Genomic DNA, 27,500 nt, shown 5'->3' with positions numbered 1-27,500 from the left:
CACACTCACACACTGTCACCCTCACACACTGTCACACACACACTGTCACTCTCACATACTGTCACACTCACACACTGTCACACTCACATACTGTCACTCTCACACACTGTCACACTCACACACTGTCACTCTCACATACTGTCACTCTCACACACTGTCACACTCACACACTGTCACTCTCACACACTGTCACACTCACACACTGTCACTCTCACATACTGTCACTCTCACACACTGTCACACTCACACACTGTCACTCTCACACACTGTCACACTCACACACTGTCACTCTCACATACTGTCACTCTCACACACTGTCACTCTCACACTGTCACACACTGTCACTCTCACACACTGTCACACTCACACACTGTCACTCTCACACACTGTCACACTCACACACTGTCACTCTCACACACTGTCACTCTCACACACTGTCACTCTCACACACTGTCACTCTCACACACTGTCACACACTGTCACACACTGTCACACACACACTGTCACTCTCACACACTGTCACACTCACACACTGTCACACTCACACACTGTCACACTCACACACTGTCACTCTCACACACTGTCACTCTCACACACTGTCACACTCACACACTGTCACTCTCACACACTGTCACACTCACACACTGTCACTCTCACATACTGTCACACTCACATACTGTCACTCTCACACACTGTCACTCTCACATACTGTCACTCTCACACACTGTCACTCTCACATACTGTCACTCTCACACACTCTCACATACTGTCACACTCACGTACTGTTACTCACACACTGTCACTCTCACACACTCTCACACACTCACACTCTCACACACTGTCACTCTCACATACTGTCACACTCACGTACTGTCACTCACACACACTCTCACATACTGTCACACTCACGTACTGTCACTCACACACTGTCACTCTCACACACTCTCACACACTCACACTCTCACACACTGTCACTCTCACACACTCTCACACACTGTCACTCTCACATACTGTCACACTCACGTACTGTCACTCACACACTCTCACACACTGTCACTCTCACACACTGTCACACACTGTCACTCTCACACACTGTCACACTCACACACTGTCACTCTCACACACTGTCACTCTCACACTGTCACACACTGTCACTCTCACACACTGTCACACTCACACACTGTCACTCTCACACACTGTCACTCTCACACACTGTCACACACTGTCACTCTCACACACTCTCACACACTCTCACATACTGTCACTCTCACACACTCTCACATACTGTCACTCTCACACACTCTCACACACTGTCACTCTCACACACTCTCACACACTGTCACTCTCACACACTCTCACATACTGTCACTCTCACACACTCTCACACACTGTCACACTCACACACTGTCACACTCACACACTGTCACACTCACACACTGTCACACTCACACACTGTCACACTCACATACTGTCACTCTCACACACTCTCACACACTCTCACATACTGTCACGTACTGTCACACTCTCATACTGGACTGTAGTAATATTGGGTGGCTGTCAGCGTTGGAGGCTGCAGTGTGTGAGAGGCTAACGTGTGTGCTGTATTACTGCGCTTAAGCCTTAGTGAAATAACACATTAATCTTGTTGTTAATCCATGCAGGAGCAAGCAAGAGAGAGAGAGGGAGAGAGAGAGTGAGTGAGAGTGAGTGAGAGTGAGAGTGAGTGAGTGAGCGAGCCAGAGATCATTTGCTATATGGACTCTCAGAGCCACGTTCTGATCTGTTAACTCTTCACATCAAAGCCACTCTGCGCTTTTCAGAAAATGTAGCAGCTTAGCGGCGTGATGATGGATTGAGCCGAGGTCACAAAGTCACAGGTTTGGTTATTTCACGCAGCCTATTACTTTAATACGTTCAGCGCTCAGCCCTTAAAGGCTGAGAGTGCAGCGCCCTCCCGACCTCTACATGCTCTAACTAAGCAACCAGCCTGAACATCATCAGCATCACGATGAAGCTCAGGAGAACTTTGAGTGCAGCTTCAGCTCCTGGTCATGATTCTGTCAGGCAAAGTCACAGGTGAGCTGGTTGAGTCCTGCTCAGGTCTGCAGTGCCGAGGACCAAACGTCTCTGATCGACACATCAGGTTCAGAGCTCTGTGCGGCCTTGTTGGAGGGATGGTTCCTCCGGTGCTGTTTCTGCTCTGGAGTCCCTCTCAATCCCTGAAATGCGCAGAAACCTGTTAAAGTGTTTGTGTTCCCGGCGGCGGCTGGGAGGAATCAGTGTGATAAATGATCCAGTGAAGTTCTTCACCCTGCAGCTCCTAAAATAACCCAGCGTGATATCAGAGGCATCAGGCCACGCCCAGGATGCTGCCGTCAGAGACGCCATCAGAACCAGAACATCAAAGAACAAGCAGGAGGAAACCGTGGGCTTTGTCTCAGCGCTGATTCAGGATTTCTAAACGATGAAATGGCTTTGGTGTGTTGGTCTGTGTGTTGGTCCGTGTGTTGGTCTGTGTGTTAGTCTGTGTGTTGGTCCGTGTGTTGGTCTGTGTGTTAGTCTGTGTGTTGGTCCGTGTGTTGGTCTGTGTGTTAGTCTGTGTGTTGGTCCGTGTGTTGGTCTGTGTGTAGCTCTGTGATGCTCAGAGTCACAGTCGGTGTCATGGAGTCTGAACATGTTGGATTGCTGCAGATTACACAGGCAGCAGTTTCTGCAGTTTGGAGCTCAGATTAGCACAAATCTGTTGCTCCACCACACATCTGTTCCCATGCAACTGAGACTCCACCAGAGAACACGCACATGCATGTGGAACTGAGGCAGGACTGTAAATGTGCATCTGTCCACACGTGTCCATGTCGTCCTTCGTTGGCTCGCTGCAGTCCTCTCTGTCCCCCTGACCGTCCTCTCCTCTGTCCCCCTGACCGTCCTCTCCTCTGTCCCCCTGACCGTCCTCCCCTCTGTCCCCCTGACTGTCCTCTCCTCTGTCCCCCTGACCGTCCTCCCCTCTGTCCCCCTGACCGTCCTCTCCTCTGTCCCCCTGACCGTCCTCCCCTCTGTCCCCCTGACCGTCCTCCCCTCTGTCCCCCTGACCGTCCTCTCCTCTGTCCCCCTGACCGTCCTCCCCTCTGTCCCCCTGACCGTCCTCCCCTCTGTCCCCCTGACCGTCCTCTCCTCTGTCCCCCTGACCGTCCTCCCCTCTGTCCCCCTGACCGTCCTCCCCTCCAGCTCTTTCTCTCGGTCTTCTTCTGCGTTCTTGCTTTGTTTCAGTTCCATCTGATGTCGTTCTCTTTGACGCATCGCTGCATCTTCTTTCATGAGGTCTGTCCTCGTCCCGTCCCGTCCCGTCCCGTCCTCAGCAGCGTGTGGACCCACAGCTCCTTGTTCAGGTGTAGAGTCCATGCTGGCCCAGCTGGAGGCTTCATCTGGACTCAAACATGAAAATCATTTCCCTTTGTTTTATGTTCTTACAGTGGAGACGTGTGGATACGGGATCATGCTTATTATTCTGTTTTTGACCTCACAAACAGAGACATTTAACTGTAAAGGCTCATTGTTTCATAACCCAAAGACACACACACACACACACACACACACACACACACACACACACACACACACACACACACACAGCGCTGCACTGAACTGTAAGAACATCTTCTTTCTCTTCTGATCTGGTTTGGATCCACATCTCTGATTCTAACACCAAAGCTCTGTGCTGGCTGCAGCTCTACGTGACGCTCTATGCCCCGGAGTCTTTTCACGGCAGTCGAGCTCTGACTTTCATATGAAACAAAACAAAGCTGAAACATTTGTAAGCGACTGCAGTAATAACTCTGTAGTGTTGAATCATTCATTTCTATACTGAAGAATGCTGATGTTTCCTCTACGGTGCAGACCTGCAGCTCAGTCGTCATGTAAGGTGTGTGTGTGTGTGTGCGTGTGCGTGCGTGTGCGTGTGCGTGTGCGTGTGCGTGTGTGCGTGTGCGTGTGCGTGTGTGTGTGTGTGCAGCAGCAGAATGTAGGCAGGTAGTCTGTGTGGCCTCAGCGTCCTTGAGTCTAACTGGGTATGGAGGGGTGTTATTATGTGGTATCAGAGCCGGGCTGATGTTTGCCGAGCCTCTCAGCCTCTCAGGCGGGGGACAGCAGCAGCAGCAGCAGCAGCAGCAGCAGCAGCAGCAGCAGCGTTCTCTCTCTCTCGCTGTGCCAGAGGAGGAAGCAGACTAATGGCTTTTGTGTTCACTGGGCAGGGTTTTGTCATTCAGCACCGTCGTCTCTCACTGGACGTGTTTGCTTCAGGACTGAGACTCTGTGAGCACTACAGAGATCTGCAGTGTGGTTGTGCTCACTCACCTCTATCAGACCCCTCCTCAGCTCTATTCTTCATCATCAACCTCACCTTATATTCCACATGTAGTCTGTGCTGTTAGAGCTGTGAGCCGTGACTCAGAGACGCCTGGAGGCTCTGTGAGCTCGTCCAGAAGCTCGGTTACAAGTTCAGCTTCTGTGTTTCAAATTCATCAACTGTGTTTATTGTGAACGTGCCGCTCCTTTAAGTCCTTCATGCTCTTTGTGTTCTTTGTGTTCGTTATGCTCTTTGTGCCACACATCACAGTAACAGTAGCGCTCTTGATGCCATTGTTGCAGTAAGTGAAGAATAATCCCAAACGCAGAGCTCCTCGTCTCTGTGGCTTTGCAGACTCTAATCTAGCATTTAGCGTCTCTGCTAATCTCTAGGGATTACAAACTGTAAAGATAAGTGAGGCAAAGTGAGGCAAAGTGGTTCAGATCTCCTTTAGTTTTCCCTCCAGTGGGGCTTTCTCTCTGTGTTTGGGTTCACGCTGACATATGTGTGAGGTACTTGAGTACAAAAACAAGGGCCTCTGTGTGTGTGTGTGTGTGTGTGTGTGTGTCACTCATAGTTGTGTGCATCTCTACATGTTTATGGTGTGCAGCTGTGATAGGAAACACATCTGGTGTGTTCACACTGATCATAACAGAGCTGCTGTGGCTTCACCCCCATGGAATATTCTCCATAAATGATCATTATTCTTGTTCTTGTGCATAGCTACGGCCCTAGCAACCGCCAAATTACCACATTCACCATCCTAGCAACCGCCTAGAACACTGTGGAAATCCCCCCAAATACCATAGCAACCACCCTGAATACCATAGCAACCATCCAGAACATTACAGCACACGTGTGGGATTTTCTTCATAAAATGTGTCAAACTATTGATTTGAGTGATTGACAGCTGTTTGCATCTATCTACTTCCTGTGTGTAAAACCACAAACTTGAACCTTTTATTTCCGTCTTCTTCTTCTTCGTTGGTGCAGAGACTCTCAGTGCTGTGTTGTGTTCAGGGAACCTATTAGCAGAATTCTGACAGAAAAGCTATTTCTGGCTCCGTTGTCCCATTTCATGTTGCCTTGCGTAACACACCGTGATCCCTGGTTCCTCCGCTGCCCGTCCCTGGATCAACCACTAGGGGGTCACGGCACCACAAGCAGGCCAACGCTCATGTGACACGTGTGAAGAAACACGCAGCATCTGTCTGGGCGTTTTCACTCAGCTAGTGCAGTGAGAAACTTTTTTAATTAAAAACATAAATTCCTTTCCTTTTATTTCATCCACCTGAGAAAGTTAAAGCTGCAATAAGCCTGAAGTCTTTAGAATCACCTGGACTTGGGCTCTAATCTCCGTCTGAAGTCCCATTTGCCTCACTGTTTCCCATTTATTGCAGTTCTCAATCTCATGCATTTGGGTTCATAACAAAGCAATTTTCATCTCCCTGCTCGGCCCACAGATTGATTTAACAAGGCGGCAGAGTTCTGTTAGTGAATCCAGGAGATACGTTTAGCTTTTACTGTGGAGGACAGAACTCTTTGTGCTGTAGAAGAAACAACCACATGGATCCATCAGGGTCCTTAAGAGACCTACAGAGCTGAGGAGGAGAAGAAGAACATCTACACAACATCTACACAACATCTACACACTGACACACTGGCAGAGGAGAGGTGCCGTAACTGTTTATTTGGTAGACGTAGAGACGAAGAGACATAGATGACGTAGAGACGAAGAGACGAAGAGACGAAGAGACGTAGAGACGTAGAGACGAAGAGACGTAGAGACGAAGAGACGAAGAGACGAAGAGACGTAGAGACGTAGAGACGTAGACACGTAGAGACGAAGACACGTAGAGATGAAGAGACGAAGAGACGTAGAGACGAAGAGACGTAGAGACGAAGAGACGAAGAGACGTAGAGACGAAGAGACGTAGAATCGTAGAGACGAAGACACGTAGAGACGAAGAGACGAAGAGACGTAGAGACGTAGAGACGAAGAGACGTAGAGACGAAGAGACGAAGAGACGTAGAGACGAAGAGACGTAGAATCGTAGAGACGAAGACACGTAGAGACGAAGAGACGAAGAGACGTAGAGACGAAGAGACAAAGAGACGTAGAGACGAAGAGACGTAGAGACGAAGAGACGTAGAATCGTAGAGACGAAGACACGTAGAGACGAAGAGACGAAGAGACGTAGAGACGAAGAGACGAAGAGACGAAGAGACGTAGAGACGAAGAGACGAAGAGACGTAGAGACGAAGAGACGAAGAGACGAAGAGACGTAGAGACGAAGAGACGGAGAGACGTAGAGACGAAGAGACGTAGAGACGTAGAGACGGAGAGACGAATAGACGAACAGACGAAAAGACGTAGAGACGAAGAGACGAAGAGACGTAGAGACGAAGAGACGAAGAGACGAAGAGACGTAGAGACGAATAGACGAAGAGAGGAAGAGACGAAGAGACGTAGAGACGTAGAGAGGAAGAGACGACCATCTGGGCAGCACAGTCTGATCATGAATGATTGACTTTCCTGGTGTTGTTCTGTTCTGCAGGTCCAGCGATCCCTGTGGGAGTGGACGTTCAGGTGGAGAGCTTGGACAGCATCTCTGAGGTGGACATGGTAGGTAGACCTCATGTCATGGTGGAGATCATTCAGGTTACTATCAAGGTCGACCAGTCAGGTGATCAAGGTCAAATGTAGACAGAGACTCAGGTCTGGGCTGTTCTGGTTTGATCTGTGTGTGTGTGTGTGTGTGTCTGTCTGTCACTGTCCTCTGTCCTCTGGTGTCTCTGTGCCTCTTCTACCTTAAGCTCTTACACATCCATAGATCCATAGATCTTTAGTGCAGAGAGCAGAGACGCTCTGAGTGAACCCTCACCTGTCTGCTGCTCTGTGTGCTCGTCTCCATCAGGACTTCACCATGACTCTCTACCTGAGGCACTACTGGAAGGACGAGCGCCTGTCCTTCATCAGCAGCACCAACAAGAGCATGACCTTCGACGGGCGCCTGGTGAAGAAGATCTGGGTTCCGGATGTCTTCTTCGTCCACTCTAAGAGATCCTTCATCCACGACACCACCACTGACAACATCATGCTGCGTGTCTTTCCTGATGGACACGTCCTCTACAGTCTGAGGTACTCTGAGCCTTTAATGCATCAGCTGCTCTGATCTGTCTGACAGGATTTCAGCTGGCTGGGGAATTGTTTTCATTCACACAATTAGGTTCAGACGCTCTTTGTATTCACCGTGTCCCCGAATGTCCCTGGATGTCCCTGGATGTCCCTGGATGTCCTCAGCGTGTGACAGTGATATGATGGCATTAGTGCACAGTCATGCTCACAACTGATAAACCTCCTCCATGTTGCCATGTTGCCTCCTCCATGTTGCCTCCTCTGACTTTTGTCTGCGGAGGTTGGGGTCAGAATCAGAATCCTTTATGAGCCCAGTGTGTGTGTGTGTGTGTGAGTGTGTGTGTGTGAGGCAGGCAGCACATAACTACAGAGAGTGGCTGTGCTGTGCGTAAACGTCTGAGTGCTTCCATCTGTATGCGTCAGGCTCAGCAGCTGATCCTGCCTGTGTTTCATGCTGCCATAACAAACCCTGACCTTGTGCTGCTTAAGTGGTAATTTGAAAAGGAAGTTGCAAATTCCTAGCTGCTAATTTAGCATTTTTGTGTGACACATGTGGTCAGAGGAGTGGAAGCCTTCAATACTAATCAGCTGCTGCAGAGTCAGTGTGCTGTCTGAAGGCCTGCAGCACATCTGATCACACTGAGCCACAGCTTCTTTACCTGCTCAGAGGTCACGCTCCATGCCTGCTCATTCTCTGTAAATCATGTTAGAATGTTCCAGCACATGTTTAAATCTGTGTAGATCAAGCAAAGTGAAGCGTGACAGCACAGATACATACTATACACTTATCCATGACTTCAGTCAGTCATCTTCCAGCTCCCCATGCTGCTGTGCCCAGTGGGGGCCCGGGCCCAGGCGGTACCTGAGCCCAGCCGGGCCCAGACCTCCCACTCAGGCTACAGGAGAGCCTAAGCCAGCGTCTCCCTGGGTCTCTGTGGGTTCTGGTTGAGGATCAAAGAGCCTAAAGAAACTCAAGCTGCTCTAACAGCTTCACCTGAAACTCTCCATCATTCACACACACTCTCTTATTTATATAACAACTTTATTTAAGTTATTATAAAGTAATCCATGTGAGTGAAGCAGAGAGAGCACAGCATTTATGATGCAAAGGTCAAACCCATCAATCAATTTTACTCCTTTTGGATCCCAGAATGAGTGAAGACTCGGTCACATGACCTCAGCCACACGTGACCTTGTTTCCCCGTGATGTTTGTTTCCCCTCAGGTGAGCTCTGAGTGTTTATGTGAAACGTTTCTGTGAACTTTAACTTCTGACAGTGAAAAGAAATGGAACTCATTTCTTCAAATCGACTTCCTAATCTGGTCTGAGCTCCAGTCTGCACTCACAATTCCTCCTGACTTAAAGGTGAGCAGGAGATGAGTGACGGATTCTCATCTCTTACATAATTGTGTTTGTCTGAACCTTGAACCTGAGAGTCGACCTGCAGGAGGCCTCGCTACAGGAAACAGCTGCAGGAGAGTTAGAGCCTATTTTCCCAACAGAAGTGCGTGTGTGTGCGTGTGTGTGTGTGTGTGTGTGTGTGTGTGTGTGTGTGCGGTGCTGTGTACAGGTTTGTATCTGTTCAGCTGCTTATCAGTCCATAACCAGAAGTCTGAACAGCTTAAAGCTCTGATATGAATGAACATTTATTCAGTCTTAATTGCTTTCTCAGGCACTTCTCAGCTTTATTTGATGTCAGCGTCCCAAACAAAGACACTCTGACAAGTTGTGTTCACTGTGGGAGACTTTACCCAAACACGGGAACATGTATGAGCTGTCAGCTGTGTGTGTGTGTGTGTGTGTGTGTGTCTCACCGTGTGTCTCCTTGTCTCTGTGCAGAGTGACGGTCACGGCCGCCTGTAACATGGACTTCAGCCGCTTCCCTCTGGACTCTCAGACGTGCTCACTGGAGCTGGAGAGCTGTGAGTAACGCAGCAGCTCATCATGATCGGCGGTGCTGTGTTGTGTGTTGTGATATGCAGGATTCAATCAAACAAAGCAGAGAGGAGAGAAGATCCCTGCTCACTGACCCACAGGTTCTTCTGAGGAGCCTGAGGAACATCTCCTGTGTGGAAAAGTTGAAACAACAATCAATCAGATTTTCCTGGGAGCTTTTAAAGTGAGATGAAGGTGCAGATGACCTTTCCTCCTTCAGCTCATACAGCTGATAGATCCTAAAGCCTCCCGGGGAAGCTGGAGTCCCTCAGCTGCTGCAGGAAGCTTCTGCACTCCAAACCAAAACAACATTTAATGAAACCTTACACAGCCAAGAACCCCGACAAGACTGGGATTCATAATTGTGTAGATGTGTGTGAGGAGTGACCTCATCTGCAGGCAGAGAGTGTGACATCCAAATGAGCTGAAGGAGAAGCTGAAGGAGGAGCTGCTGTGGGAATGAGGAATGTGCAGCAGCAGAAAGAGTCTCTCCTCCTCTCTCTCTCTCTCTCTCTCTCTCTCTCTCTCTCTCTCTCTCTCTCTCTCTGGTCTGTGCTGCTGAGACCTGCTGAGATGAAAGATGCGCTCAGACAGACGACCCCAGGCTCCACTCTCACTTCCTCTCTGCTCACACTTTCTGCTGTCGTGACTGAATTCTCATGCAGTTCTTCCAGTGGAGATCTTTTCTGGGGATTGACCCTTCACACTCATGTCTGGTTCCGGCTCCCTGATTGGTTGATGACAGCCTATAGGCCACTGCTGCTGCTGGGAACCACAGGGAGGAAGAAGAAGAAGAACAAGACAAACAATAACAATAATAAGAGGAAGAAATGAGTCCCAAACAAAAACACCCTGTCTGCTGAGCTCGGAACGTTTAGGCTGTAAACAATGATGTCATCGAGCAAAACACGACACTTTCATCAGGAATGTTAAGAGCTGCTGTCACTCTGATAGAGCAGCAGGTTGAACAGAGCGTCTGGTTGTTTCTGCCACAGTTCCTAACGAGCCAGAGCAGCACAGACACACAGTTTGTGCTTGTTGCTGAGTTTAGTGGAGGTCAAACACATTTACTAAACCAGCTCAGCGTCTCCTCTAAAACTTTCCAGGAGAACCAGGAGGTCACCTGGTGGTGGAAGAGAAAGATTTGAACATCGTTAGAATCACATTCAGACTCAGACGCCTGCAGCCGGAGCAGCGACCTCATGTCCCCGTGTGTCTGAGTCTCATTTACTGTCCAGGTCTCCGGTGTTCAACCTCTCTCACCTCAACGCCACATAGAAAGGGCATGGTTGAAATGTTTAGAGAAAGCAAAAGTATCAGTTAGCTTCTGTTTGGTTTCTGTGCCGATGAATCTGCTCGTCTAAAGAAACGCAGAGACAGAGTCACGCTCCTGATTATCAGCAGCTTTGTGGCTTTGAAAGATTCCTTTGATGAAGCTCCAGCAGCGTTCCATGGCTCCTGGCTTTGACTGATCTGTTTTGGCCTCTCTGCTGCTCTACAGACGCCTACACAGACGAGGACCTGATGCTCTACTGGAAGAGCGGCGACGAGTCCCTGAGCACCGACGACCGCATCTCCCTCTCACAGTTCCTCATCCAGAAGTTCCACACCACCTCCCGCCTGGCCTTCTACAGCAGCACAGGTACACACACACACACACACACACACACACACACACACGTCTGCCTGTCTCCTGTCTGTCTTGACTCCTCCCCCTCTTGTGTTTCAGGCTGGTATAACCGTTTGTACATCAACTTCACGCTGCGGCGTCACATCTTCTTCTTCCTGCTGCAGACCTACTTCCCCGCCACGCTCATGGTGATGCTCTCATGGGTGTCCTTCTGGATCGACCGGCGGGCGGTACCGGCCCGAGTCTCTCTGGGTAAAAGAGGGAAAACACACGATTGAAGATGCATGAGGATAATCTGTCTGTGTGTGTGTGTGTGTGTGTGTGTGTGTGTGTGTGTGTCACAGCTCACTTTCATCTTTTTCCACACACACACTGGTCTGAGTTTGTGTATCGGTGCCTTAGTTTCTTTCTGCTCTGGTCGTTCTAATCACATTACAGTTCTGATCCAGATGAGGTCATGGTCTTCATGTGTCGCCCGTCTCCTCTGCAGGCATCACTACCGTGCTGACCATGTCCACCATCATCACCGGCGTCAACGCCTCCATGCCCAGAGTGTCCTACATCAAGGCGGTGGACATTTACCTGTGGGTCAGCTTTGTCTTCGTCTTCCTGTCCGTGCTGGAATACGCCGCCGTCAACTACCTGTCCACCGCCCAGGACCGCAGGGAGCGCAAGATGAGGGAGCGGGCGAGGTCGCAGGTTTGTTCTGCCAACACATGTTTGGGAAAGATGATGTTTGTAGAGGACGGTTCTCTCTCCTGACCTGAGATGCAGATGAGTTGTGTGATCTGTGTGCAGCTCAGACAGTGTTTGTTAGTTTAATGTGATGATGATGATGATGATGATGATGATGATGTGTTCCAGTCGCTCCCCTGCACCTGTGGCATGTCTCAGACGCGCACCATGACCATGCTGGACGGCACCTACAGCGAGGCGGACACTAACAGCCTGGCCGGCTACACGGAGGAGCCCATGGTCCCTGAGCTGGAGCAGGAGGAGATGCACGAGGTGCCGGAGAAGCCCGAGCACATGGTGGTCCATCTCTCAGTGAGCAGCGAGTCCACCACCACCAAGAAGAAGAAGAGCCTGCGTGCCCTCAACATCATCCAGAACACGCACGCCATCGACAAATACTCCCGCATGATCTTCCCCGGCTCCTACATCTTCTTCAACCTCATCTACTGGTCCGTCTACTGCTGAGGGCTCCTGAGGCGGCGCCGAGGACGAGGGCGGCATCAGAACGCCGCACTTCTGCACCGAGGCGGCCGACGGCCCCTCCGTCCGCCCGGTGCTGCCCGACGGTTCGGTTTCGATCAGCTGAGCCTGCGGTCGGAGCTGAGAAATCTGCAGAGACTCTGGACTCGTTTGTTCCCCGGTTTGTTTTCCCTCTCGTGCAGCACTTGAATGTTCGTTAATGCTTTTAAACTGTGAGGAGGTCGAAGCTGAGAGGCTGACAGCGTTTTTACATCACAGAAGCCCAAGCCTCTCTCCGCCTTCTTCAGCCCGGCCCGCCGCTCGGCGAAGTCTCATCGAGTGCCGTTGAGAAGCTCTTTGCCCTCGCGACTGCGGCTCCTTTAATTTGTGAATTGGCTTTGGCTGATTAACTGCTCAGCCTGAGTGCTCGCTTTGCATCTCAGTCACTTTGTGTGCTTCACTCCTTCACACTCTCATGACTCACAGCTTCATGCTAAACATCAGCTGGTCCACAAAGTTCATCTGCAAATTGTCTGTGTTTGATGGAATGATGTTAGTGAGTGAGTTCAGTGATGAAGATGAAGGTGAAGATGAGCAGTAAACATGGGGCAGCTCTCCTCATGTTTGGTCTCTAATAGCAACATGTCCTCTCCATCTCCTCTTCTGTTCTCCAGCAGCTCCTCTGCTGCACAGCTCCCTTTGCTCCTCTTCTTCGCTCCGTCCTCTTACTTAGAGCTTAGAGCTGTAACTTCTTCCTCTCTCATCCACTTCATGCTTCTGGAAACATCCATCACCCCCAAGCAGGACATCAGACAGAGACCTCATGTCCTATGTAACCATGGAAACGCTCACTTTATCGACTCAACTCCATCACCCTGCGGTAACTGGTGGTCAATGGTGCAGAGTGCAGGTCAGTGTGTGTGTGTGTGTGTGTGTGTGTGTGTCACTCACACACTGCAGCTGTGACCCAAAGTGTGTTTTAACAATTAAAGGACAATTCCACCAACATTCGTTATCAAACTCAGCTGATCGGTCTTAAGGAGGTTCAGCTCATGAGAATAAAGTTTGACTTTTGTTCTCTTTTCATTTATTTGGTCCAACTTACGGCTTTCTTTCTTGCTTCTTTCTTTCTTTCTTTCTTTCTTGCTTCTTTCTTTCTTTCTTTCTTTCTTTCTTTCTTTCTTTCTTTCTTTCTTTCTTTGCTCTCTCCTGCTCTGCCACATAAAGCACCTTCGCCCTCTGCTCGAGTAAAAGTGTAGAAATCTCATTCAGCTTAACTCTTTATGCGGGCCTGGTTGTCACAGCGCCCCCTGGAGGCGGGCCTAGTTGTCACAGCGCCCCCTGGAGGCGGGCCTGGTTGTCACAGCGCCCCCTGGAGACGGGCCTGTGCTGCCTCAGCGTGTGGACAGGCTACCTCATTATCTCCCGGTGCTCTGCTCTCTGTCTCAGCCTCTTGAATTCCTCTATTATCTGGAGATATCAAACATTGTTTCCTGGTGATTCAGAGGTGAAACTTCTCATTATGTCTGGATAAGAGGCGTCTTCTTCATGTCTCTGGTGGAGTCTTCCTCCCAGCCAACACTGACAGACTCATCCCATGGTAACAACACAAATATGATTGATTTATTGTGTGCTGATGATGGCAGCCTGGCTGTGAGCGGGGGTCCGGAGGGGGCAGACAGGTTCTGGACTCCTGTGTTAGCCTCAGATTTACTCCTGCGTCGTGTTCCTCCACATTGTGTTTGTCTTGTAGGGAAGATGGCCGCCTGTGTGTGCGTGTGTGTGTGTGTGTGTGTGTCAGGGGATTTACAGGATTAAGGAAAAACAAAACATTGCCTACAGACTGTGAGAGTCTGGATGTGTCAGCATGCCGGCAGACAGGAGAGCCGCAGCTTTGACTGAACCTAGCAGGCAAAGTAAGGATGAACCCTGCTGATTATTGATCCTCACAGCTTTGACCGTCAAGTTAGAAGAAAATCAGCTTCTCATCTTTAATCTGCCAGGTGGAGAAACCTTTGATCAGTCATTGATCAGAAGCTTATGAGTCTCATTTAAACCAACAGATCCCATGTGAGCCGATTGAATCCTCAGAGTGACGGTTTGACCCCGAGCATGAGGTCACAGCTGGCGTGTGTTTGTGTGTGTGACTGTGTGTGTGTGTGGGGGGGGGGGGGGGGGGGGGGGGGGGGGGTCTTGGCTCATGGACTCAGGTCGACTTCAACCTCCAGTGTAAAGAAGCAAATCACTTTGTTGTATGGCACGAGCCCCTCTGAGGCGTGGCGTCTGTCAGCGGGTGTAAAGTGGGCGTGTCACCTTCATGTTCATGGAAGCTGCTCATGTTGTTTTCCAGCTGTAAACAGTCATCAAGTACTAAAGAATGTTACCGATGTATTTATGAAAGGAGATGAAATAAAACACTGATGAGACACGCCCACGTCCTCTGCCTGTCAATCACACACACACACACACACACACACACGCTGAGCTCAGACACCACACCTGCCACACACACAGACGAGTCCGGACCTCACGACCTCCTGTTACACTAAGAACACAACATCGTCCCTCAGCTGTGTGACCAAACGTCTTTGTGTTTGGACGCCGTCTCACTTCCTCCACAATCCAGACCTTTTTTACAAATCTGCAGGAGAACGACTTCAAACCCTGAAACGTTGTGATGAGTCTGAGCTGAGCGGCGGCTGATGAAGGGAGGTTGTTGCAGATATAAAGTGTGTTCTCAGTGATTCTCCGACCTTCAGGCGCTCCGTTTTTTTTCCGCCTCGTCTCTTTGGAAACTTAACAAAGAGCAAGCGTGTAATTTTCTCTGCTTTTTCTCTGACTTTATGTTGAATAAATGCACCTGAGGTTGGCTTCAGCTCAGTTTAGGACCTGGTGAGATCAGAGACGCCTCTGTTATGACTGAGACATCACACCAGCCGTGTTACTATAGCGACGGGGCTGCAAACCAAGGAGCTATGAATCATTCTTTATTTAGACTCCTGATGAAAGGTTTTTGTGTCTCTGAAAACTCATTTATGTCTTCGGGCTAAAGAAACTTATTTTTAAAAAGTCAAACTCTCGCAAAAACAAAGCTGGAATTATGGAGCTTCCTGCCCATCGCTGTGACCCAAACCTCCCACTGCAGAGACGCAGAGAGGGCCGCTGCTGAGTATGCATGAGAGGAGCATCCAGAGCGTCCACACGGGGGCGTGTTTGTGAGTGGAATGTAGAGCGGCTCAACGTGAACATGAACTTCATCACCAACACTGAGAAGAGGAAGGACTGAAACGTCTCCGGCTCTGGTTCCTATAAGGAGGGGGCAGGGGATGGGGGGTGAGGGGGCGGGGGGTTGTTGCTCTGAGGCGCTCTGGAACCTCTGGGTGTCGCAGGCTCAACTCAGCGTACAAACAGTTATTAAGAAGGTGCAACCTGAAGACCCCCAGGACTTCCTGCTCATATTCAGGCCTGCACGCCGTGAAATGTGTGTGTGTGTGTGTGTGTGTGTGTGTGTGTGTGTGTGTGTGTGTGTGTGTGTGTGTGTGTGTGTGTGTGTGTGTGTGTGTGTGTGTGTTTCCCTCCAGGCTCAGACACACAAACTCTAATGCTGCTTTAACAAGGTCCTGATATTTCTTGTTCTACCGAGCTCATTCTGGCAGTCAGCATCTCACATAATACACCTTTTGATCAGGAGCGCTGCAGTAATAAATCTGGAACATTCACAGAGACGTAACATCCTCTTTCCTGTCCCTTCCATTGGTCCAGTGCTACAGTGACACCCAGTGGACAGGCTGGGTCACCGCTTTACCTCAAACTCAACCTTCAAGTCCCCTTAATCATCTGTTCTTCTAATAGCAATCATTTACATTTTAGCCCCAACAAGACCAACAACTTCATTCTCATCATATTCGGACTTTATTTGACATCCCCTCTGTTGTGTTTTCAGCTGTGGCCTCTCTTGTCCCTGAACACATCGTCTCTTTCTGCAGTAACAGAAGAAAACAACACAAACTTGATCTTTTCAGATGTTTGTTTCAGTTGCTCGGAAGTTTAAATGTGTCTCTGATTGATTTGTCCTCTGATGATGATGATGTGTGTGTGTGTGTGTGTGTGTGTGTGTGTGTGTGTGTGTGTGTGTTGTTCCCTTTGATGCTGGGGGGAGTTTGTGCTTCCTGCTGCTGCTTGGATTCATTTGGCCGCCCCCTGGGGAGCTCAATCTACCACGCAATAAAATGTCCGGTGTCTTCAGAATCGTCTGCCAAAATTACATCAGTGGCTATGAAAGCTTGAAAACTGTCAACATCAGTGAACGAACATCACCAAGGAGGGGGGGGATGAAGAAATATTGTGTCTGATATCAGGTGAGGGATTGTTTTTTGTCAATTGCTGCAATTTAGACACAAAAACAAAATCTGGAAAGGGAGATAGAGAGAGAGAGCGAGAGGGAGAGAGAGAGAGAGAGAGAGAGAGAGGGAGAGGGAGGGAGCGAGAGACAGGGAGAGAGAGAGGGAGAAGGAGAGGAGGAACAGGAAGGGGGAGAGGGAGAGGAGAGAGAGAGGGGGGGATAAACATAGAGTGATGTAGAGCAGCAGCAGAGTTGTTGTGGCGTGTTTAAGCTCCTCCCTTAAAGCCAGATGAATCACAGTGACTGATAGCAGTGCAGCTGCAGTGGAGTCACTGGACATAAACCAGTTTAACAGGAACCTTCCTGCTGCATTCAGGCTGATTTCATCTCCACTCAGGTGTGTCAGGCCCTGCTGGTGCATGCTGGGTAATCACTGTGCTGCTCCATCTCACAATATGAAGACTTAACTCACAGAAACTGAGGATGAGCTTTCAAATTTACATGTATTACTCACAGGTAAACTTGTGTGATGTTTATAGAACTGTATCTTCTTATTCAAGTGTCTAGATATCAAATCTTTACAATCTATGAAAACAGACCCAAGTCCAACAGGACCAGAGCCCAGTCCTGCTCCAGGTCCCAATCAGCTGCTCTGACCTCATGTTCCTCCTGATTGGATCCTTCTCCCGTGACCCCGGGCAGCTCAAGTGGCTCTCTGATGTGATATTACAGCAGAAATGATTCACGGAGGAGCCCGCCTCAGGGACTGGTATATGTTGGTTTCATAAAGGTTTCATCAGAGCAGTGGAGCTCCCAGAGGTTGCAGACCAGCAGACGGGCGCTCCGACCCCCAGCTGTCCTGATGTGGCACTGCTGTCACTGTTATTCTGCCTTTTCATATCTGTATCCTCATCCAAACAAACCTCTAACCTGGTGTTGACGATCGTTACCTGTCTGTGTTCCTTCTGCTCATTGGATTTCTGAGACTGAACCTGAAACACAGAGAGTTTCATTACTGTTGTTTTTCTTTTTGCCTTATATTTCGGCAGCCTGTCAAACATAAAAATCCGACATCTCTTTTTCATATATCTTTCAAAAATCTGAAGCTTGTAGAGGCAGACAGCAGGGTTATGAGCTGTTATCTGTGAAGACGCTCCTGTGAGGACAGGAACCTGAGCTGAATACATTCTGATCATCACTTCATCTTCTCCTGGCTCTTCATCTTTATTCTGAGGATGGAATGAGCAATTTTTCTATTTCCCTTGTCAATTGACTTGTTTTATTAGAGTTTCCATGCAGTTTTTTATTTTGTGTCAAATCATCATAGATGTCAGCAGTGAAGACACAGAATATAGAGATGTTACTTTATTTAGTTTTACAGCGGAACAACCTGTTTCCTGTCATGAAGTCTTGATGTGTTTAGTTCTAATCCGTGTTTTGGTATAATCCGTGTTTTGGTATAATCCGTGTTTGAGTGAATGCAGATTTGTCCGGACCTCCTTTTCTGTTCTGACCAATAGGAGTGCCGCATCTGAGTTTGAATCTGTGACGTCACCAACTCCCTGTCGGCAGTTGCAGCAAATAATCTAGGCTCTGGTGAGTTCAGGTGCTGTGGGAAATGTTGTCACACCTGTGGATATTGTACCACCGCAGGCGTCACCATCCTTTTCCCCCGTCACTCATCCACGTGCCTCTCTCTCTGGCCACGCCCTCCAGCTCTTACTGATTTATATCTCTTTCTTTAATTTGTGATGTGACTCTTTACTTGTTTGTCTTGCTTTCAGACTAACTTCGACTCTTATGTCTCGACTCGGGCTTTGACTCGGACCCTACCCTCTGTCAGTCTGTCATTAGTCGTGACTCAGCCCTCTTGAGTGGGTCTTGACTTGTGACAGGACTCGACTTGTGGCTTGTGACCTGTCGTTCCCACCTCACCTATCAGACTGCGATCTGAATGGGTCGTTAGCTGGCCTTGCTGTTTCCGAGCGGCCCCTGAACGCCCCGGTGAGTCTGCGCAGTGCGTCGCGCTCTAAGTTTCCCGGAGCAGACAGACTTCAGCTCCGCGGCGCTCAGCTCGACACCCAGCGGCCTGTAAGTGCTCACTTATCCGCACAAACACACGCCTGCCCGGAGCACTTCCACCGCGGGGCTTTCTGTACGGCAGCGGGCCTTCATTAGACACAAACAGACAAACTTCCACGGCGTTTGCGCCTTAGCACCGCCTCGCTAGCAGCCGCTGACAGCCGCACTCACACCGGTTTGTTTTCTTTTCTGTCCCGTCACGTCGCAGTGAACCCGCCCGGCGCTGATCCGTCATGTCGCCCGGAGACCAGCGCGGCGTCCAGGGCGTTCATGAGGACTTGTTATTGGCTCACATGAGCAAGTTTGACTGCGCTTGAATACTTAACGGCGCCTCCAAATTCAAAACATGCGAGCTCAGTGTAGCAGGACGAGAAGAGGAGAGGAGAGGGAATGTCATCTAGAATAATGTCTTAAAGAAGAATGTCACATAGAATAATGTCATATAGATCCTTAGTAACGCGGTGAGATAAAGACGCCGATTTGCAAGTCATTGCTGATCAAACACTGTATTGACCTGTGACCTGTCAGCCTTCAGCTTTGACAGGACTCGGACTTGTGCACTGCACAGTGAGGAATAGAGGAAGAGAAGAACACAGTAAGAGGAAGAGTACAGCACAGTGAGAGGAAGAGGAACTTGTGGCTGTGAAACCTAAGAATCTAAGAAAACATGAATTTAATATGAGGTCACATGAGGATTTCTGTGTTTGCTGTATTCAAAACCAAAACAAATCTAATCCCCAGAAACACACATGATCCATTATAGACACACACACATACACACACACACACACACACACACACACACATTGTATTCTCTCTCTTTCTGCAGCTCTGTACTTTGATTTCTTCTTCATCTTCTCCTGGCTTTCTGTTTCTTTGGGAAAAGCTGAGCCTGGAGTCGCTGAGGCTTGGGAGGGGGACTTGTTGTGGTGAAGTGTTGAGTTTGAGTTTGAGGCAGAGGAATGTGGTGGTGGGGAGAAATGAGTCACAGAGGAAACGAGCCCGGCTGCCCTCTTCTTCTTCTTCTTCTTCTGCTCGCTGAGAGAGACGATGTGCTTCCTCTTTGTGCCAAACTCCTCCCAGTCGGGTTCTTTATGATGGATTGTTGACTCGCTCTAACGGTCGGGTTTTCCTCCCAGCTGCTCCTCCCGAGGGAAACGTTGAGCCTCTGAACAAAGAAGGAGAGAAGAAGAATCATAAAGACTTCTAACATGGGGATCAGAAGTCTTTGTCTCAGGAGAAATGAAGTAAAATATGCAGGAGTTTGTCTTCATAACACAACACTATAGCTGAGCCTGAGTGAGGGAGTTTGTACTCAGCTTTAGAGCTCTAACCTGTCTGTGTTTCAGGCCTGGGAATGTTCTGGAAATCATGAAAATATCTAATAGCTGTGGAAATCCTGAAAGTCAAGCTTGAAGCTGAGAAATGAACAAACAATGAAGATGTGTGGACTTCCTGTTATCTGTTGTTTGAGTTGATTAGTGAGTGACTGTACTCTGACTGTAGCTTCATGGTGTCAGAGGGAGAATGTGCCAGTGAATCCATATTGAAGGCAGGAAGTTGTAGATATTTAGTGTGAGCTGTGTTTCTGACATTCATCATTTGCTGTACCTGATCTCTGATCGACAGGCTGACCCGTCATGACGCAGCAGGAGCAGCAGGAGTTCACGGAGAGCCTGGAGGCGGCGCTGTCATGGATGCAGGCCATCCAGGAGCGGCTGAAGGCCAACGACAACACCCAGGGGCCCCGGGACGCCCTGGAGGCCCGGCTCAGGGAGACGGAGGTGAGGCGCTCCACCCCCGACCCTTCACCCCTGGTTTGACCCTTCACCTCTGACCTCTGCTGCCTATCTCAGTTCTCTGTCACCAGACTCCTCAGCAGAAACAAACAGCTGGTCCTTAAAGAGTGTGAACATGTAAATGAATGAATATATAAACGACATCATCACCTCACTGCCACACCATGACCTTTGACCCCGATGCAGATTCCAGGCCCTTAAACATTTCACTTCCACCTGTTCCCTTTCTTTAACAAAGTTTAGTTTGTTTGTGTATTTGACATCTTTGTGATTCTGCAGGTTTGAGTTCACACTTCTGTAAAAGTTTAGTAGTAAAGTTAGTCAAACATCTTTAATAAGGTAGTAAAGTGTTTGGCTTCATGTAAAGGGATCTGAACTCACACAGCAGGGAGGGATCTAACCCTCACCTACACAAAGATATTAAAGAGTGAATATGCAGACATTACATCAGTGCAACAGGGAGAGATTAGTTTGGAATGATACTTATTAAAAACAGAGAAAAACTCCATTCTACTGTAGAAATGAAACTCTAATGAGTCTGTGGAGAATGAAGAGGAAGAGGAGGAGCTTAGAGGAGTTCAGAGGAGCTCTGAGCTCTCTAACAGCTCTGCTCTCATGTGGTTACACTGCCTCATTTAAACATTAATCATGTTTCTAAATGCTCCACCTGGCACCTTTGACCCACATGTTGGCGCTATAGAGCCTAACTGTTGAAGCTATAGGTCGTCGAGGCTCAGTGGGATCTGTTCACTGTAGCCACGAGAACTTACGGATGAGAGGAAGATGTGTTTTCTGACGGATCCTGTTTGTGTGCGTCTGTTGTGTAGAAGATCCACGCGTCGGAGCATGAGGGCCGGGTGAAGATGGACATGGCTCTGGTGACAGCAGAGACTCTTCTGCAGGGCGGAGATGAAGAGCTGAAGAACCACACACTGGCTCAGCTCAAAGACCTGAAGACGCTGTGGGAGGAGACGTGCACCTACATCATCCACTGTCACAGGTTCAACCCCCCGAGACACACAACACACACAACTACACACCTGAGTACACAACCACACACACACAGAGTTAGAAGGTAGAAGCTGCTGCCCTGCTCACTCAACCATGAGATGTTTCCCACTCTGAAGACGACTCTCTGACCAGCACATCCAGATCCTCCTGATCCAGATCCTCCTGATCCAGATCCTCCTGATCCAGATCCTGCTGATCCAGATCCTCCTGATCCAGATCCTCCTGATCCAGATCCTACTGATCCAGATCCTACTGATCCAGATCCTGCTAATCCAGATCCTGCTGATCCAGATCCTCCTGATCCAGATCCTGCTGATCCAGATCCTGCTGATCCAGATCCTGCTGATCCAGATCCTACTGATCCAGATCCTACTGATCCAGATCCTCCTGATCCAGATCCTGCTGATCCAGATCCTACTGATCCACATCTCACTTCTTACACTGTCTAATGTGATTGCTTATCAGGTTCCTCAGGTCTGTCATCTTTGAAACAGGTTGTCTCAGTTTAGCCTTTAGCTGATCCAGTCCACGATTTGATGCTAAATGTCGTCAAAGTTGTTTTGTTCACACGCTGTGAATGACCTCTGACCTCCCCTGCCCCCTCCCAGCCGTATCGAGTGGGTGTGGCTCCACTGGAGCGAGTACCTGAAGGCCTACGAGGAGTTTGAGCTGTGGCTGACGCGGCAGCGGCGCAGCCTGGACGTGGGCGTGGAGCTGCAGCTGGGCGTGAAGGAGAAGCTGTGGCAGGTGGACCAGCAGAGGGTGGCGCTGAGCGACGTCCACGGCCAGGCGGCGCTGCTGGAGAGGCTCCTGGACGAGGCCGCCGCCCTGCACAACAGAACCCAGGACCCCAGTGTGGAGGCCCAGGCACAGGAGAGGCTGCAGGAGGCCTACGACCACCTGCGGGACGGAGCCCAGGTGTGTGTGTGTGTGTGTGTGTGTGTGTGTGTGTGTGTGTGTGTGTGTGTGTGTGTGTGTGTGTGTGTGTGTGTGTGTGTGTGTGTGTGTGTGTGTGTGTGTGTGTGTGTGTGTGTGTGTGTGTGTGTGTGTGTGTGTGTGTGTGTGTGTGTGTGTGTGTGTGTGTGTGTGTGTGTGTGAGAGCTGAGGAGCTGCTGGGTCTGCTGTGTGACATGAAGGAGGATCCATCATGTTTAGGATGAAGGAGAGTGTTTACGCTCCACTCTTCCTCCCACTGTGAGCTGAGCTCCCACTGGACACAGCAACTTAGGCCTTAATGAGGCTCAGCTTCATAATATCTACTGCTTCTATAAACTTGTACTTCATGATTCAGAGAGACTCTGTGCTCTTGTTCTAACACAATGAGTCGTGTTTAAATAAAGACCTTCTCATTCTGAGGCCTTAAACTGCTTTGTTCTAAATCTTTCTTTGTTCCCTGACATGTGAAGATGCTCTTGAGGATCTTGCTCTTGCAGCAGCCGCTCATGTTCTCATCATGATGAAGTGCTGCAGACGTTGTGATTGTTGTTGATTGAGGTGAAGTGTCTCACGCTGTTCCAGGAGCGTCTGCTGCTGCTTCAGAAGATTGCTGAGGAGCACCAGACGTACCGAGGCTGCGTGCACAGGTTCCAGTCCTGGCTGCTGGCAAAGACCAAGGAGCTCACCGATCTGATGGAGGAGGAGGAAACGGCTGAGAGCAGACTGAAGAGCATCAAAGTGAGTCTGGGACAGCGGGAGGTGGAGGACTTCTGTGTCTCTGTCAGCAGTAATGACCTGTCAGGTTTGTTATCGTCCCTGTGAGGAAGAGGGGAACACGAGCCCATAGCTTAGTTATCAGAGAGCAAGGTGAAGCAGAGCATGAAACAGGAAGAAGGCAGCTTTATTCTAAGTATGGACGCTGCCTACAGAGGGAAGGAAACAGGGAGGATATGAGGACACAACATGTTGTTGGTCCACTTTATCCTTCAGTCTGAGCACAAACACACTCATGAGTTCAGCATGAGAGGAAGTCGTAGCTGTGTTGGATTATTAATTGAATATACTGGAGGAAGGTTACAGAACGTTCTGGGAACTCTGGAGAATTAAGAGTAGAAACTCTGTGGAAGTGTGAAGGATTTATTCCAAGTTGCACCGAAATGAATAAAACATGTGACAGAATGCATGGCCTCAAATCAGATCTGCTGCTGCTGCTTTGTAATCTAACACCACGATCCTCCTCCTCCTCCTCCTCCTCCTCCCCCTCCTCCTCCCCCTCCCCCCTCCTCCTCCCCCTCCTCCTCCTCCTCCTCCCCCTCCTCTTCCTCCTCCCCCTCCTCCTCCGCCTCAGGCGCTGGACGACAGCGTGGCCAGCGAGGAGGAGACCCTGCTGCTCATCGAGGGCATGGCGGAGGCGGTGGGGGCCAGCACCTCTCCTGCGGGGGCGGAGGCTGTGATGGAGGAGGCGGAGGAGCTGAGGCTGGGCTGGCAGAGGCTGAGGCAGGGCTTCTGCGAGGCGGAGGAGGGCCTCCACACCAGCCTGGACTCACACAGCCAGTACCGCACCAGGTGCCGGCGTCTGGGGGACGACATCGGGCGGCTCAGAGAGCTGCTGCAGGGGCTGGACCTCCAGCTGCAGGAGGGCCGGGGGGCCGGGGGACACGGAGACGGCGGCGAGGAGCAGATGGTGAGCCGCTGGAGGAAGTACACGGTGAGTTCAGGGCCCACAGGCCCACCCCCCTGCTTCCTGTCCTTATCTGATCCAGAACAATGATCTAGTCCAGTTTGAACACTCTCTATGTGTGTGAGTGCTCTTCTGTCTGGTCCTCAGATGTTTCCTCCTGCAGCTCCATTCACCTCTTTATAAAGTCTTCAGTCTGCTGGGCCTGACTCACAGCTGACTGGGCTCTTTTGGGCCAGACATTTTCAACCAGGTTTAATTTGACGTGTGTGTGTGTGTGTGTGTGTGTGTGTGTGTGTGTGTGTGTGTGTGTGTGTGTGTGTGTGTGTGTGTGTGTGTGTGTGTGTGTGTGTGTGTGTGTGTGTGTGTGTGTGTGTGTGTGTGTGTGTGTGTGTGTGTGTGTGTGTGTGTGTGTGTGTGTGTGTGTGTGTGTGTGTGTGTGTGTGTGTGTGTGTGCGTGTGTGCGTGTGTGTGTTCTGTCTTGTCTTGTCTTGTCTTCTTCTGTCTGTCATGTTGTTGCACTCTCCAGTAACCCTTTCAGCAGAGTGTGACAGTGAGAGTGTTTCCTTTTAATGAACGTGTGGAGTGTGTATGAGCTGACAGGTGAAGCTGCAACATGTGACAGAGACACGGGGACGCTCTGTGACGCTCTGAGACACACACACACACACACACACACACACACACACACACACACACACACACACACACACACACACACACACACACACACACACACACACAGTGCAATTACCCCAGACACACACACTCACCTAAACACTCCTTTACCTCTGTGAGTTTAGCTCACATGTGACTGGGGTTTCTGCAGAGCCTGCTCTGGACTCCTGCTCTGGACTCCTGCTCCTCCCCTGCTCCTCCCCTGCTCCTCCCTTGCTCCCCCCCTGCTCCTCTCTCTTCTTTCCCTTCCCTATGTGATAACTTTTCATTTGCTGTGTAACTTTACCAGCCTTCCTTCCCTCCTCTCCTCCTCTCCTAACCTCCTTCCTCTGCCGATGGAGCTGCAGATTAACTCCTCCCCCTGACGTGACGACTCCAGACTGGATCTCATCACTGTAGTTTATGTTGAGAGTGAACACTGCAGTGTCCTCTCCTCCTCCTCCTCCTCCTCAGACTGCCTGAGTGCCTGATAAAGGCGTGGCTCAGACACAAGAACATCAGGAATTCCCTCTGTGTGCCTCAGACGTTGGCTCAGGTGGGGGCGGGGCTCCGGACTTTAGCTTTCTTATAGTTTACATCTTTATGTGTTTGTAACCCACGAGGCCTCATCAGAGAGAAAGTGGAGGTGAGACAGGTGGCCTGTGTGTCTGCGGCTGTCAGCCGTGACTGGGAGGTAAAATGAGCTGAATAACTTCATCTGTCCGTCATCTGCTGTATCTGCAGACGGGCTGTGCCCTCGCTACTGAGACCTCAGTGTGGCCTCTGACCTTTGACCCTGAACCCTCTGAGGTCACCTGTGATGTCCCTGCTTGTGTGTTTGTTGCAGGGTGTGAGGAACACGCTGTCAGGGGAGGAGTCTCAGGTGGAGCACCTCAAGGCTCAGCTCAAGGACCTCTTCAGATTCTCTGAAGACTCCGGCCATCTCTCTGACGACGTCCTGTCTGTGGTCAAAGAGCATCATAGGTACGTGACAGAGAGGTGAACCCCGGGGTCCCGACCCCTCAGCACATGAGAACAGGGCTCCAGCCCTCTGAGTGCCTGAGGCGATGTCATGATGCTGCTTGTTGAGTAAAGCAGGGTTTATAATCACAGCAGACACTGAGAGCACAAAGGAAGCTATGATGTCGTCTCTCACCGGGCTGTGGTTCTGTTCTCCTCACAACTCACATTAACATAAGTATTCAATCTGAATGCTCTGTGATGTATTCATGTGCAGCTCATCTCTCTCTCTCTCTCTCTCTCTCTCTCTCTCTCTCTCTCTCTCTCTCTCTCTCTCTCTCTCTGTATGTAACAGATGCCGGGGTTTGACATTGTGAACAGAGTGGAGGTTTTCATGCGCACAGGCACTTTTCCCTCCGATGCATCGAAAACCTCAAAGAAAGTGACCAGAGCTGCCAGCAAACACTTCATCTACAAAGGTTACTTTCTATTTATGTTTAATTTAGCTTATTCATCCCTTATTGAATCAAGCAAGACAATCAGGTTATCAGTTAAAGAAGCAAACAGACAAGATGCTGAGTGTTGTTGCTTCCCCCTTTCTGACACAGATGGCTGTTTGTGGCGTAAGTACCGCGGCCGTCTCCTCAATGTTGTCAGGAGCGACGAAGAGGTGCGCGAGATCATGACCCGTTACCATGAGAACAACGACCACGCTGGCCGGGTTAAGATGGTGAAGCAGATAATGGTGAGTTAAAAACCAAGCATAAGCTTAAAATACCCCTCATTATAAATGTGACGTTACAAACACGTTCTTCTCTACAGTCCATGTATTACTGGGTGGGCGTCACGGAAGCGGTGAAGATCTGGATCAAAGCCTGTCCCGTGTGTGAGGGCCGCAGCACCGCAGAGCCGCAACCGCCGCCCGTCCACTTCTGCCTGGCGTACGGCTGCGACTCCTCCAGTTACGTCCACACGCAGCTCAGCTTCCACAGGTCAGACTCACACAGCTGAACTGAGGCAGTAACTGAACTGTGACCTCATGTGTAAAAAGAACAAACTGGAGGGAGATCAATTCTTAACCGCAATGAATGAGAATCACTTAATCATAGAATACAGATCCCCTAATTTGAGTTCATGTCTCCAACTCGACATGTCCTGTCTAGTAGAGCCTGACTGGTACATACAGTATGTTAGGTGATGTACAGCCAGGAGGCAAACCCCGTCTTCCTCTGTCCTGCAGGTTTCCAAAGGAGCCTGAGAGGAGGAGGAGGTGGCTGGCGGTGGCTCAGAGGGACGAAGGCTCGCTGCGTACCAACTCCTACCTCTGCTCCCGACACTTTGAGCCATCCTGCTTCACCCTGAAAGACGGCCAGTTGGCCCTGACGCAAGATGCCGTTCCCACCATCATCCCTGTTACTGCTCAGGAGGAAGAGGTGACCAAAAAACATATACTTCATAAATGAAGATCAAGCTCTCCATCTTAGCCTCTTTAAACTGTTACATGTATTCCCAGCCAAGTTCAGATTTCCATTGTGGGGCTTTTTCCAGGTGACTGATAAAGATTTCCTTCACCCCACCACACTGGAGGACCTCATTTCAACCTCCGCCGCTTCCGAAATCACGGAAACGTCTGCGTTTGAATCCTCTGAAACTAGCACGCAGCTGCTGGAGCATCAGTACTGCCTCCCGTCCTCCGATCCCGAATCTAGAAGCTTCCACACAGAGAGGGAGAACAGGAAGAGGAAGTCTCCTATTGAGCCCAGTTTCACAGTTTATAACCACATCGCCAGGTACG

The 27,500-nt window shown here is 49.9% G+C and overlaps 2 protein-coding genes across 3 annotated transcripts in view; both read left to right on the top strand.

Moving 5' to 3' along the window:
- Positions 1–12,246, top strand: part of gabrr2a (gamma-aminobutyric acid type A receptor subunit rho2a) — a 16,670-nt gene extending 4,424 nt beyond the window's left edge. Inside the window, exons 3-9 of the mRNA XM_076170576.1 lie at positions 6,901–6,968; positions 7,261–7,484; positions 9,321–9,403; positions 10,918–11,058; positions 11,146–11,298; positions 11,537–11,745; positions 11,911–12,246. Of these exons, the coding sequence (XP_076026691.1) occupies positions 6,901–6,968; positions 7,261–7,484; positions 9,321–9,403; positions 10,918–11,058; positions 11,146–11,298; positions 11,537–11,745; positions 11,911–12,246 (1,214 nt within the window). The remainder of the gene's footprint in view (positions 1–6,900; positions 6,969–7,260; positions 7,485–9,320; positions 9,404–10,917; positions 11,059–11,145; positions 11,299–11,536; positions 11,746–11,910) is intronic.
- Positions 12,247–18,345: 6,099 nt separating this feature from the next.
- LOC143016326 (nesprin-3-like) lies at positions 18,346–25,758 on the top strand. Of its 2 annotated transcripts, none has more exons than XM_076170599.1 (7): positions 18,346–18,673; positions 20,294–20,448; positions 21,291–21,463; positions 22,083–22,392; positions 22,993–23,148; positions 23,759–24,118; positions 25,593–25,758. In XM_076170599.1, the coding sequence occupies exons 2-7, from the start codon at positions 20,305–20,307 to the stop codon at positions 25,746–25,748; spliced, it is 1,299 nt and encodes a 432-aa protein (XP_076026714.1). In that variant the 5' UTR covers positions 18,346–18,673; positions 20,294–20,304; the 3' UTR covers positions 25,749–25,758. The 2 variants fall into 2 exon arrangements, with proteins under 2 accessions (XP_076026714.1, XP_076026715.1); XM_076170600.1 differs by lacking the exon at positions 18,346–18,673 and adding an exon at positions 19,343–19,911.
- The last annotated feature ends 1,742 nt before the right edge of the window (positions 25,759–27,500 follow it).

This window comes from Genypterus blacodes, unplaced genomic scaffold (genome assembly GCF_046128005.1).
Source record: "Genypterus blacodes isolate CSIRO-AG114 ecotype Tasmania unplaced genomic scaffold, CSIRO-AGI_Gbla_v1 ptg000224l_1, whole genome shotgun sequence".
Classification (NCBI taxonomy): Eukaryota; Metazoa; Chordata; class Actinopteri; order Ophidiiformes; family Ophidiidae; genus Genypterus; species Genypterus blacodes.
Note: the sequence above shows the minus strand (reverse complement) of the source record. Positions and strands in the feature narration are given on the sequence as shown.